The sequence below is a fragment of the Neophocaena asiaeorientalis genome, unplaced genomic scaffold (genome assembly GCF_003031525.2).
Source record: "Neophocaena asiaeorientalis asiaeorientalis breed wild unplaced genomic scaffold, Neophocaena_asiaeorientalis_V1.1 scaffold488, whole genome shotgun sequence".
Classification (NCBI taxonomy): domain Eukaryota; kingdom Metazoa; phylum Chordata; class Mammalia; order Artiodactyla; family Phocoenidae; genus Neophocaena; species Neophocaena asiaeorientalis.
The window spans coordinates 208,950-222,078 of record NW_020174047.1 but is presented as its reverse complement, the minus strand read 5'-3'; the positions used below and the strand labels follow the sequence as shown (position 1 = coordinate 222,078).

General features: G+C 37.3%; 1 protein-coding gene across 1 annotated transcript in view; it reads right to left on the bottom strand.

Moving 5' to 3' along the window:
- The window catches only part of VAMP7 (vesicle associated membrane protein 7), a 66,575-nt gene that overhangs the window by 7,133 nt on the left and 46,313 nt on the right, over positions 1–13,129 (bottom strand). The window contains exon 6 of the mRNA XM_024753971.1: positions 6,556–6,623. Coding sequence (XP_024609739.1) covers positions 6,556–6,623 — 68 coding nt within the window. The remainder of the gene's footprint in view (positions 1–6,555; positions 6,624–13,129) is intronic.

The following is a 13,129-nucleotide window of genomic DNA, read 5'->3' as shown; positions in this document are numbered from 1 at the left end:
CTATAAAGAAAAAGAATGTGAAAAAGAATACACACACATATATATATATATATATATATATATATATATATGTATAACTGAATCACTTTACTGTACACCAGAAACTAATGCAACATTGTAAATCAACTATACTTCAATAAAAACAACAACAAAACTGAACAATGAAGCTTGGGCAAGCTTCCTTGTTGTACAATGCTCTGTGTATTTTGTGAAATAAAATTCATATTTTATGGCAAGACAAAAATTTAAACATAAAAATTTTTCTCTGCCCTTTGGCCTCCTCTCTCCCCACAATGTGCACTGTGTATCTGCATTATGCATTGACCAAACCTTCCCCATCAGCAAAAACTCCTGCTCAACCATAAAGACCAACATTCTCCCAGCACCAACAAGACAACTTAAAGATAACATTCCTTCTTGATCTTGTAAGGGGTCACAGTGACACTTAGATCTGGATTGTGTAAGTGTCAATAATATGTCATTTAATGTCCAGTCCTCTGTCTCAAAAGCCTTATAGAACTGTGACTTGACTTCTAACAGGTGGAACAGTTCTCTGAGCTTTCTGAGATTCTCTTCCCTGGTTATAATTCTCAAATTTGGCTCAAATAAAATTTTCCATTTCTTTCTTAGATGGACTGATTAATTCTTTGTTGACAATGTCATCACACATCTATGCTGGGAGAGTAATGAGCCCATAGGGAAAGAACAACAGAAACTGTGGGTTTGTTACCTCTCCAACTCCACCCAATGTGCTGCTTCTTTTGGCTGAGCTTAATCTGTAACCTTTGCCTGTAAAAAACCATAACTATAATAGCTTTCATAGAGTTCTGTGAGTCCTTCTAGTGAGTTATCAAACCTTAGAATGGTTTGGGGAATGAACAAACTTGCAGCTGGTGTCAGAATTGAGGGAGGCTTGGGGACTGTGCCCTCTAAATTGTACATAGTTGGTGAACTTCTCAGTTGCCCAAACTCTTTTCAATTACTCACAAACTAAGTCACAATAAAGACTCCAAGAAGGAGGAAGATAATATGAATAAGAAAAAGTAGTGAGCAATGAAACTAATAAACCTAAATACAGTTATGTGATTCAACAGGTTGGGGTGAAGATTTCTCCACAATCCTCAGGTCAGTATTTGAACACTGATATATCACCTGTTTAAAACCAGTTCAACTATAAAGAACAATTGTTACACCTTACCAAAGCTTCCCTTGGGGATGGGTGGGGGTGGATGTAAGTAGAAAAGAACAAAAAGATATAAAAACCCCTGTGAGAATGACAAGGGCAAGCTGACCAGCCTGATGGCCTCTCCACTTCATGTAGATGGTTTCACTAGCAGCTGATGATGCACTAAAAATGGGCAAAGGACTTGAATAATTTCTCCCAAGAAGATATACAAATTGTCAATAAGCACACGGAAAGATTATCAACATCATTAGTCCTTAGGGAAATGAAAATCAAAACCACAATGACATACCACTTCATACCCACCAGGATGGCTATAAGAAAACTATGGAAAATAACAAGTGCTGGTGAAGATGTGGAAAAACTGGTATCCTTGCACATGTTGGGAATGTAAAATGGTGTGGCAGTTATGAAAAAATGTTTGGTAGTCCCTCAAAAAGCTAAACATAGGATTACCATATGACCCAGTAATTCCACTCCTAGGTAAATACCCAAAGGAACTAAAAGCAGGGACTTGAATGGATACTTGTATGCCAATGTTCATAGCAGAATTATTCACAAGCGCCCAAAGATGGAAATAACTCAGCGGTCCATCAACAGATGAATGGATAAATAAAATGTGGTATATCCCTATAATGGAATATTATTCAGCCATAAAAATAAATGAAGTCCTGACACATGCTACAACATGGATGAAACTTGAAAATATGACACAAAGTGAAATAAGCCAGACACAAAAGGACAAATTATTGTAGGATTCCAATTATAGATCTCTAGAATAGGCAAATTCATAGAGACAAAAAGTAGATAAGAGGTTACCAGGGGCTGGGGGGAGTGGGAATGGGAACTTATTGGTTAACAGTTACAGAATTTGTTTGGCATAATGACAAAGTTTTGGACACAGATAGTGATGATGGCTGCACAACACTGTGAATGTAATTAATGTCACTGAATTATACACTAAAATGGTTAAAATGGCAAATTTATTATATGTATATATTTCACCACAATTAAAAATTATAATGTAATATGCCAAAACCCATTGAACTGTACACTTTAAATGGGTCAACTGTACGGTCTGTGATTTATTGATCAATAAATAAATAATTAAATAAGGTTGTTAGAAAAACCAAGAGGTGATAAAATGAAACAATTTTTTAAACATTTGAATAAACAAAATAAAAAAGAGGAACAAAGAGGACAGAGCAAATAAAAACCAAAGAGCAACATAGCTTACTTAAACTCAACTCTATCAATATTTATATTACATGTAAGTGGAATAAACATTTCAATTATAAATATACTTTATATATTAAGCAATGTAGAGGAAAGCATGCAAATGTTAAGGAGACACACGAAAGACATAAAAAAGATCAAAATCAAACTTGTAGACATGAAAAATACACAAAATGGGAGTAACAGATTACAAACTGCAGCATAAAAAGATAAGTAAACTTGAAGACACTGTAATAGAAACTATCCTAAATGAAACACAGAAAGAAAAAAGACTGAAAAAAACGAACAGGGCATCAGTGAGTTGTGGGACAACTTCAAGTGCTTTAATGTACACATAACTGGAGTCCTAGAAGGAAAGAAGGACAGGAAAATATTTGAAGAAATAACAGCTGACTGTTTTCATAATTTGATAAAAACTACAAACCCACAGCTCAACAAACCCAGAGCTGAAGAAACATAAAGAAAACTACACCAAAGTATATTATAATCAAATTTCTTAAAACCAATGATAGAAAAATCTTATAAGCACCCAGAGGAAAAAAAGACAAATTATATATGTAAAAACAACAGTGGCATTTTTGTCAGAAACAATATAAAAAACAGTGATGAAACATCTTTCAAATATTGAAAGAAAAAAATAATATAGAATTCTAGTCTGTGAAAATATCTTTAAGAAAAGGAAGTGAAATAAAGACTTTTCTGATATACAAATACTGAAAGAATTCATTACTAGCAGACCTACACTACAAGAAATGTTAAAAGACATCCTACAGGCAGAAAGAAAATGTCACCAGATGGAAATCTGGATCCACACAAAAGAATGAAGAGTTACGAGAAATATTAACTATATGGATAAATACAAAAGATGTTTTTCTTATTATTTAAATCTCTTTTGAAGGTTATATGTGTGTATAAAAGTATGACAAAAATAGCACCAAGGCCAGGTAAAAATTGGAGGTATACTATTATAAGGTTCTCATACTATTTGTGAGGTGGAATAACACCACTTGGAGGTAGACTATGATAAGTTAAAGCCTTATACTGTAAACCTTAAAGCAATCACAAAATAACAAAACAGAATAAAAATGGAATTTAAGACGTACTCATTAATGGAACAGAAGGCAGGAAAAGAAAGTGAAGGGAACAAAGAACAGATGGTAAAAAAAAAAAAAAAAGGAAACAAATAGTAAAATGGTAGATTTAAAACCTTCCCACAAAGAAAACTCCAGGCTGAGACTGCTTCACTGGTGAATCCTTCCAAAGAGCAAAGGAGCAAATAATATCGATACTACCTAAACTCTTTTGGAGGATAGAGAGAGAGAGGTAACACTTCCCAACCTGTTTGATGGGGCCAGTATATCCCTGATGCCAAAGCCCAAAAAGAAAAATAAATTATAGACAAACATCCCTCATGAACACAGATACAAAATTTCTGAATAAATCAATAGCAAATCCAATAAGGTATTAGATAAAAAGGATACTGTATCATGATCTTGCAGGAATGCAAGGTTAGTTTAACATTCAGAAATAAATATTAGTTTAGTAAGTTAGGTTCAGTCATATTAACTGATTAAAGGAGAAAAACCATATAATCTTCTCAATATATAGAGAAAAAATATTTGATAAAATTCATGAATAAAACTCTGAAATGAGGAATTGAAGGAACTTCTTTCACCTGATAAAGGGTACCTATTAAAAAATCTACAGCTAACAACATAATTGTGAAAATACTGATTTTTTCCCCATAAGATGTGCTTCATTCAAGAATGTCCAGTCACAACTTGTCTTCACTATTGTGTAGAAGGTTCTAGCCAGTGCAGTAATACAAGGAAAAGAAATAAAATGTAAGCACCTACAAAAAAGCTCATAGAACTAATAAGTGAATTTTGGAAAGTTGAAGGATACAAACCAGGTCAATATATAAAAATTAATTTCATTTCTATATAATTAGCAATAAATATTGGAAAGCAAAATTTAAAATAGAATGCAAAAGCATGAAATTCTCAAAGGTATATTTCACAAAATATGTGCAAGATTTGTACACCAAAAACTAAAAAGCACTGGTGAGAAAAATTAAAGAAATCCTATGCAAAAGCAGACATATGCCAAGTTAATGGATAGGAAGACTCAATGCTGTCAAGATTACCAATTCTCCTTAAGTTGACCTATCAGTTAAATGCAATCACAATCAAAGATACAATTTTTTTTTAAGGATGGAAAATAACAAGCTTATTCTGAAACACAAACGGAAATGCAAAGGACCTAAAATGGTGAAGACAGTCCTGGTGAAGAACAGAGTGAAGGACTTAGGGAATTCTATAAAGCTACAGTTAGCAATACAGTGTGGTACTGGCATAAAGATAGACAAAGAGAACAATGTAACGAAATAGAGAATCCAGAATTAAAGCCCCACAGAGGAGGATGGATAAATAGTGGTAGGTAGACTTATACAATGGAATATGTAGTACAAAACAATAAAAAATAATAAATTATTACTACATTCAACAACATGGATGAATCTCATAGGCATACTGGTGAGTGAAAGGGGACAGATGCAAATATATAACATACGTTTCCACTTTTCTATACATTTTAAGAACGGGAAAAACATTATCTAGGGTGATATAAGTCAGAAAAGTTACTTCTGTTGGGGATTATTAACTGGAAGGGGCTTGAGGCTGCCTTCTGAGGTGCTGATAGTGTTTTATATCTTGACCTAGGTGGTGGTTACATGGGTATAAACATGTAAAAAAATAACTGAGCTGCACACTTATTAAAAGTAGTACATTTGCTGCACTTTATTGTATTCGTTATTCCTCCATAAAAAGAGGCAGCAGTTAATGAGTACCTTTTGTTAATCTGGGTGATGTAGTCAACAAAATTAAGAAAGCTTTTTTTGGAAAGTGCAGACTATACTAGTACTGGTCAAACACAGGCCACTCCAGCTAAATAAGGTCATCTTCAGGGACTGAGGATACCTAAGAGATAGACTGGAAGTACAAAAAAACTTGTCATCAGATCTACAATCAGACACCTGTCTCTCTTTGTCCCCAAGCAACGGTTTACAAAGTGAGCCATTATAGAACCCTGGTGTCTTAACTTCCTGTATGGTGCCACCCTTCCTCCAATTTCCATGTACTTTGGTGAAAAAACTATTATCCTCCTAAGACCTACCGTTAATAGATGTCTCTGTAAAACTAACAATAACAATAAACCTTTAAATAGCTCTTACTATGTATCAGACACTGTTAGGGGTTTTGCATGCATTGTGTGCTTTAACCCTCAAAACACTAGGAAAAAGATTCATCTTCATTTTCCAGATGATGACGACTGAGGTATAGAGAGTTTAAGTAACTTGCCTAAGGTCACACAACTAGTGAGTGACAGAGCTGGGATTCAATCCCAGGCAACCAGACTCTAGAGCTTGTGCTCTTAACCACTAAAATCTACCTGTCAGTAAGAATGAACAAGATCACTCACCGATATCTGTTTCAAGGGGTAAATTTCTACTCTTCATGTAAATTTGTAATTGTATAGACCCAAATTGTAACTGATCTCTGCCCTCCTTCTATTCACTGTATATGTATCATCTTCCCTGAAAACTTTCATCCACCAACCAGATGGAAAATGCAGAGACACACGTAATTGTAGCATAAGTAGGTTACAGGGACACATCCTTCCCTATCAATCTCTGCCTCTTGCTTAATACAAAAAAAGCCCAAGCTGTCACGGTAAGCAAGAAAGTGACTGAACTGTCTGATTTTTAGGATCCACAATGGGTCACAACTGGCCCGCACTTCTGTTTTGCGTTTTACGAATGTACAGAGAACAGACTGGTATATGTAGCTAAGGTGCTAAATTATGTAGGCATCAATCCAAAGCTTTAAAAAATTGTTTCTTTATATTGAGTATGTTTTCCAAATGAAAGCTTCCTTAATGGCTATTAATGGGTTGTGGCTTTTTTCTATGCCTCATTGATATCCTCATGATCACAACGCAGTCACATAATGGGGGTTAGAATGGAAAAAAAACCCCACTAAAGTATTGAATTTAAGACATTTCCCTATTATATTAGCCATCAACCACGGTTTCTCTAGTTTACAACCTGGAAAAATATTACCATACCCCATACTTACCGAATCCACGAGATTTTCTGTTTTATCTATCAATAATTCCAATCTTTCGCCTCGCTGAGCTACCAGATCTGAAAATGTTGGAAAAACAAAAAATATCATGTTTATATTACAAATCTACTAATTTTGCCTTTAAGCCAAATCTGATTTTAATTATTGTTGGTATTCTTGACGACTCATATTTACTATGGAAGCACTTATATCTTTAAGTAATGAAAGACTTTAGTAAAGCTTACCAACTAAAGTAGGTGTTGTCAGTTTTTTTGTAAAGGGCCAGACACTAAATATTTTAGGCTTTGTGGGCCAAATGGTCTCAATTGCAATTACTGAACTCTGTCAGCCATAAACAATACATAAACGAATGGGCATGACTGTGTTCCAATGAAACTTTATTTAGAAAAAGAGGCCAGATTTGATCCAAGGGCTGTAGTTTGCAAACACCTGAATTAAGGGTATGATCTGAGAGTAAAAACCAAAAAAGAACCTTCAAAATAAATGAGAGTTGGACATTTCCAGAATTGCAGTGTGAGGAGCTCCACAGAGCCTCTCTCCAATAAAACCACCATAACTGGTAAAAATTATAAAAACAAACAAAAACAAGTTAAAGTCTCTGAAAACTGTGAATGTCCTAAGGGCATACAGCAAATGAAGAAACATTTACACAAGAAAATCAATGAATTCTTAGTAAGAAAAGTGAGAGTCTATGGTATTTGAGACATGATCTACTCCATGCTTCAGTTCAGTGAGACGGAAGCTCTACTCCTGGCAAATAAAGCCTGGGAGTGCTCTTTCCCCTCAGGTCCCATTCAAAGGCTATGCTTTGCCCCCAGGAGGAGCAACTCATCAGCATTTCTCCTCCTACCTTACCCCATCCCCAGGTCCATAAGGCAGAAGCTCTACTCTAGCATGGCATGACTGGTAGGTGTGAGGCTTCCTCCATCTACCTAGTCCCCATGCACAGGGCAGAAGCTCTACGGCAAGTGGAGGCCAAGAATAGTGGGCTCTGAGTGCCCCTGCCCTGATGTAACTCATAGAGTACAGGTTCCATACTGGGAGAGGCAAGCCAAGAAAACCAGGGTTACCCAGCACTCCACTGGTAGGGCAAGGGTGTCACTCCAAGAGAAGCAGTCCACTGTTCCTATCCATAGCTCCAGAACAGTGGTTCATAGATTGTTCCCAGGGGGAAAGGCAGGACTTAAGAACAGAGAGCTTTCCTAAGAGAACAGACTTTATTTGGAACAGAGTATGGAGAAGTTCAAGCCTAAGGGTGCTGTCAAAAACAATGGAGATTTGAGAGATGAGCAGTTACAGGAAGCTGGGAGCTTCATGAGAATAACAAGCTAAACCATGTGACAGCTAGAAGTTTAACAGAGAGTACCTGGGGGAAGAGTCAGCTAAGAAGAACCCTCCTGAGGTCCGAACAAATACCTAAGACTGGCCTCAAACACAAGGGAACCCCAAATCTAATTAGATCACTGGAGGACTTTATGTATGGGAAACTGTCAGAAAAATAAAAATGGAACAATTAGTCTGCAATTAGTGGAGGCTAACAGCTGGGTGAGGTACCACAGAGGCAGGCTTAATAGAGAGATTAGGAAAAGAAACAAGAAAGCTGTGTCATTCCAGGGTGACTGTGTGCATGCCCAAGGCTGTTCCCTCTGAGAGGTGACATTAGAGGCTGCACACTGTGGGAGAAATAGACTTCAAAGAAAAAGTGCAGCCAAGTCACTAAATAAATAAACCAGCAAACAATACACCCTAGGGGTTGGGAATCAGTACCCAGAGTTGCTACATTATTGAAAATGTCCAATTTTCAAAAAAAGTTATGATATGAAAAGAAACAGGAAAGTGTGATCCATACACAGGAAAAAGAGCAGAAATTAGAAACTTGCTTGGGGGAGGGAGAGCTCAGCTGCTTCACTCAACAATGAAATGAAATTAGAAATCAATAACAAGGAAAACTTATGGGATTAAGTAAAAGCAGTGAATAGAAGGAAATTTATAGCAGCAAACACCTACATTACAGAGAAGAAAAATGTTATAGACTGAATTGAGTCCCCACAAATTCATATATTGAAGCTCTAACCCCTAATGTGATAGTACTTGGAGATGGGGCCTTTGGGAGATCATTAGATTTAGATGAGGCCATGAAGGCTTGTGATGGGATTAGTGGCCTTATAAGAAGAAACACCAGAGAGCTTGCTCCCTGTCTTACTTCCAGCCATGTGAGGACACAGTGACAAGGCACCATCTGCAAGCTGGGAAGAGAGTGATAAGGCACCATCTGCAAGCTGGGAAGACAGTTCCCATACAGGCACCCTGACCTTAGAATTCCAGCCTCCAGAACTGTGAGAATATCAATTTCTGTTGTTTAAGCCACCCAGTCTATAGTAATTTTTTATAGTACTCTAAGTTGACTAAGACAAAAGATCCCAAATTAATAACCTATTGTTCTATCTTAAGGAACTGGGAAAAGAAGAGCAAACTAAATCCAAAGCTAACAGAGGGAAGTAGATAATAAACATTAGAGCAGAAAAAATATATAGATCATAAAAGAAAAATAGAGAAAATCAATGAAACCAAAAGTAGGTTTGAAAAGATCAACAAAATTGACAAATATTTGCATAAACAGACCAAAAAAAGAGAGAATACTCAAATTACTAAAATAATAACTATCAAATTCATAGAAATGAAAGGGATCCTAAGAGAACTATGAACAAGAGTATGTCAACATATTAGATAAATGAAATGGATAAATTCCTAGAAAGACACAAACCACCAAAACAGACTCAAGAAGAAACAGAATATCTGAATAGAGCTACAACAAATAAAGAGATTGAATCAGTAATCTTTAAACTTTGCAGAAAGAAAAGCACAAGCACAGATGGCTTCAAGGGTGAATTCTACCAAACATTTCAAGAAGAATTAATACCAATTTTTTACAAATTCTTTTAAAAATAGAAGAGAAAGGAATACTTGCAACTCATCCTATAAGGTCAGTATTACTCTGGTATCAAAACCAGATAAAGGTATCACAAGAAAATAATAGATCAATATCTCTTATGAATAAAGACATAAGAAGTCCTCAGTAAAGTACTGGCAAAATGAATCCAGCAATATATAAAAAGGATTATACACGATGATGAAGTGGCATTTGTTTCAGAAATGCAAGGTTGATTTAGTATTCAAAAGTCAATTCTTGTAATGTTTTAATAAAATAAAGGACAAAAACCAATATGATCATTTCAACAGATACAAAAAAGGACTTGACAAAAACCAACACCTTTACATGATAACTCAACAAACAAGAAATAGAAGGGAACTTCCTGAACCTGACAAATGGCACCTATGAAAGAACCACAGCTAACATCATACGTAACTGTGAAAGTCTTCCTAAGATCAGGAATAAGACAAGGATGTCCACTCTTGCTACTTTCATTCAACACTGTACCGGAGGTTCTAGCCAGGGCAATTAGGCAGGAGAAAGAAATGAAAGTTATCCAGATTGGAAAGGAAGAATTAAAACTCTACTTTCAGATGGTATGATCCTATATACATAAAATCATAAGGAACTATTAAATGAGTTCAACAAGATTGTACAAGATCAAAATACAAAAACCAACTGTATTTCTATACATGAGCAATGAAAAATCCAAGAAAAAAAGTTCAATTTACAATAGCATAAAAAAATGGGAACGAGGCAAGAAAGATGTTGGAAGAGAGATACTATTAAAAAGAAATTATTCTGGCACTTGTCAAAAATGGTAAGAAAGACTTTATTCAAGACTATTGCAATAGGGGTCAAGATTATTGGAATAGGGGAGAGAGACTGAGCTCAACTCTGAATATAACAAGGACAAGTGACGTCAGCATCATAGTGGCATAAGATATTCCTTTTTGTCCCCCCTTTTAAACAACTAGTTAGGCATCCATCCATGAACAAAAGTCCCTCTGTTAGAGTTCTGGGATCCAGATATGCCAAGGGACCTGGGAGGAGTCTCATCCACCTGTGCATCAGTAATAGGCAGAAAGACCACTGTATGAGCTGTGGAATCAGCAGGACCGGTGAACCTGCCCCAATCCCTCTTGGCCATGGTTAGGCTGGGGAAAACCTGAAGAGTACAGACTTGAGCAGGCACCCAAGGACAAAACAGAATTTGTATAACTCCAGCCTTGCTGAGGGGAGATTCCAGCATGCTACTGGAGCAAAACAAAACAAAACAAATTTGAGGCTGGGACCTCCATGGCTGGGGGAAGGGGGAAGGGAAGAAATCAGGAAAGCAGCAGGTAAGAATATCAATATTAAAGGGATATAGTTCCTGATGACTGTGTTCAAGACTTCAGTGGAAAGTCCATCCGTGAGCTTCTGGGAAACCCTCACCCGATGATCCCCTCACCAGTCCCACAGTCACCCCCAATGCCCAGAGTGCAAGACTCACACCTCCCCCCACTCTCCGGCCAGCTCCTTATATGTGCTCCTGAGTTCAGTGGCAAGAGCAAGCTCCAATAAAAGAAGTGCTCTCAAAATATCTGACCAGGGTCTATGTGAAAGGGAGAAACCAAAAACTTGAACTGTAGTGCTACCTTCTGAAAAACAAAAGAGAGGTTTCTAGCAGACATCCTGGTGAGCTGTAAGACCAGACAAGACATAAAAGAATAATTATGCCACAAGAGGGAGCAAGAAGCATGGAGCAGGTATATCCACACAAGGTCAGAGAAAACCCCCGATATAACAGGACATATGAACAATATTTCCCACCTGAAGGCAATGAGCAAAGTTTTGAGGAAGTGTCTGCTACTTCATGTGTGAAAGCAGTGACACAAAACTCCAAGGAACATGAAGAATCAAGGAAACATGATATCACCAAAAGGTAATAATCAGGGCTTCCCTGGTGGCGCAGTGGTTGAGAGTCTGCCTGCCGATGCAGGGGACGCGGGTTCGTGCCCCGGTCCGGGAGGATCCCACATGCCACGAAGCGGCTGGGCCCGTGAGCCATGGCCGCTGAGCCTGCACGTCCGGAGCCTGTGCTCCGCAACGGGAGAGGCCACAACAGTGAGAGGCCCGCATACCGCAAAAAAAAAAAAAAAAAAAAAAAGGGTAAAAAAGGGTAATAATCACCAATAACCAAAGACATGAAATTTTAGGATCTAGCTGAAAATTCAAAATAGCAGGTTTTTGCTTATTTATTTATTTATAGCTGTGTTGGGTCTTCGTTTCTGTGTGTGGGCTTTCTCCAGTTGCGGCAAGCGGGGGCCACTCTTCATCGCGGTGCACGGGCCTCTCACTGTCACGGAGCACAAGCTCCAGACGCGCAGGCTCAGTAGTTGTGGCTCACGGGCCTAGTTGCTCCGCGGCATGTGGGATCTTCCCAGACCAGGGCTCGAACCCGTGTCCCCTGCATTGGCAGGAAGATTCTCAACCACTGCTGCCACCAGGGAAGCCCAAAATAGCAGTTTTGAGGAAACCAAAAGAGCAGCAAGAAAACACAGAAAGACAATTCAACAATATCAGGAAAACAGTACATGAACAAAATCTGAAATTTAATAAAGAGATATAAATCATGGAAAATAACCAAACAGAAATTCTGGAGCTGAAGAATTCAATGAGTAAAATGAAAAATGCAATAGAGAGCATCTATCTCAGAGTAGACTGAGTGGAAGATAGATTAAATGAGCTAAAGGATAGGAAATTTGAAATCAGAGGATAACAAAGAGAAAATAATGAAAAAGAGTGATTTAGAAAGCCTATGTGATCTATAGGACTCCATCAAACATACAAACATTATAATAACTGGGGTTCCAGAGGAAAAGAGAGGGATAAAAGGCAGAAAAGTTATTAAAGATATAATAGCTGAGAACTTCCCAACTCAAGGAAAGACTAGGACATCCAAATTCATGACGCTAATCACCCTATTATCTCAATGCAAAAAGACCTTCTTAAGATAAATTACAATGAACCTGTCAAAAATCAAAGAGAAGTTCCTAAAAGCAGCCAGAGGAAAAAGATTGTGACCTACAAAAGAACCCCCATTAGGTTATCAGCAGTTTTCTCAGCAGAAACCCTATGTGCCAGGAGAGAGTGGAATGACATATTCAAAATGTTGAAAGAAAAAAACTGTCAGCCAAGAATACTCTATATGGAAAAGTTATCCTTCAGATATGAAGGAGAAATAAAGATGTTCCCAGACAAACATAAGCTGAGGGATTTCATCACCACCAGACCTGCAATGCAAGAAATGCTGAACAGAAAAGACTCTAATTAGTGAAATGAAAACATATGAAAGTATATAATACACTGGTAAAGGTAAGTATGCAGATTTAGAACACTCCTGTTCTGTAATAGGATGGTGTGCTAAACACAACTACAGTATAAAGGTTAAAGCAAAAGAGTATTAAAAATAACTACAGCTACTGGAGAGGAGTCAAGATGGTGGAATAGGAGGACATGGAATTTGTCACTCCTCACAAGTACATCAAGAATACATCTACAATACAATACATCTCTCATAGAGCACCTGCTGAACATTAGCAGAGGACTTCAGACAACCTAAAAGGACAAGAAAAATCTCCTCACAAC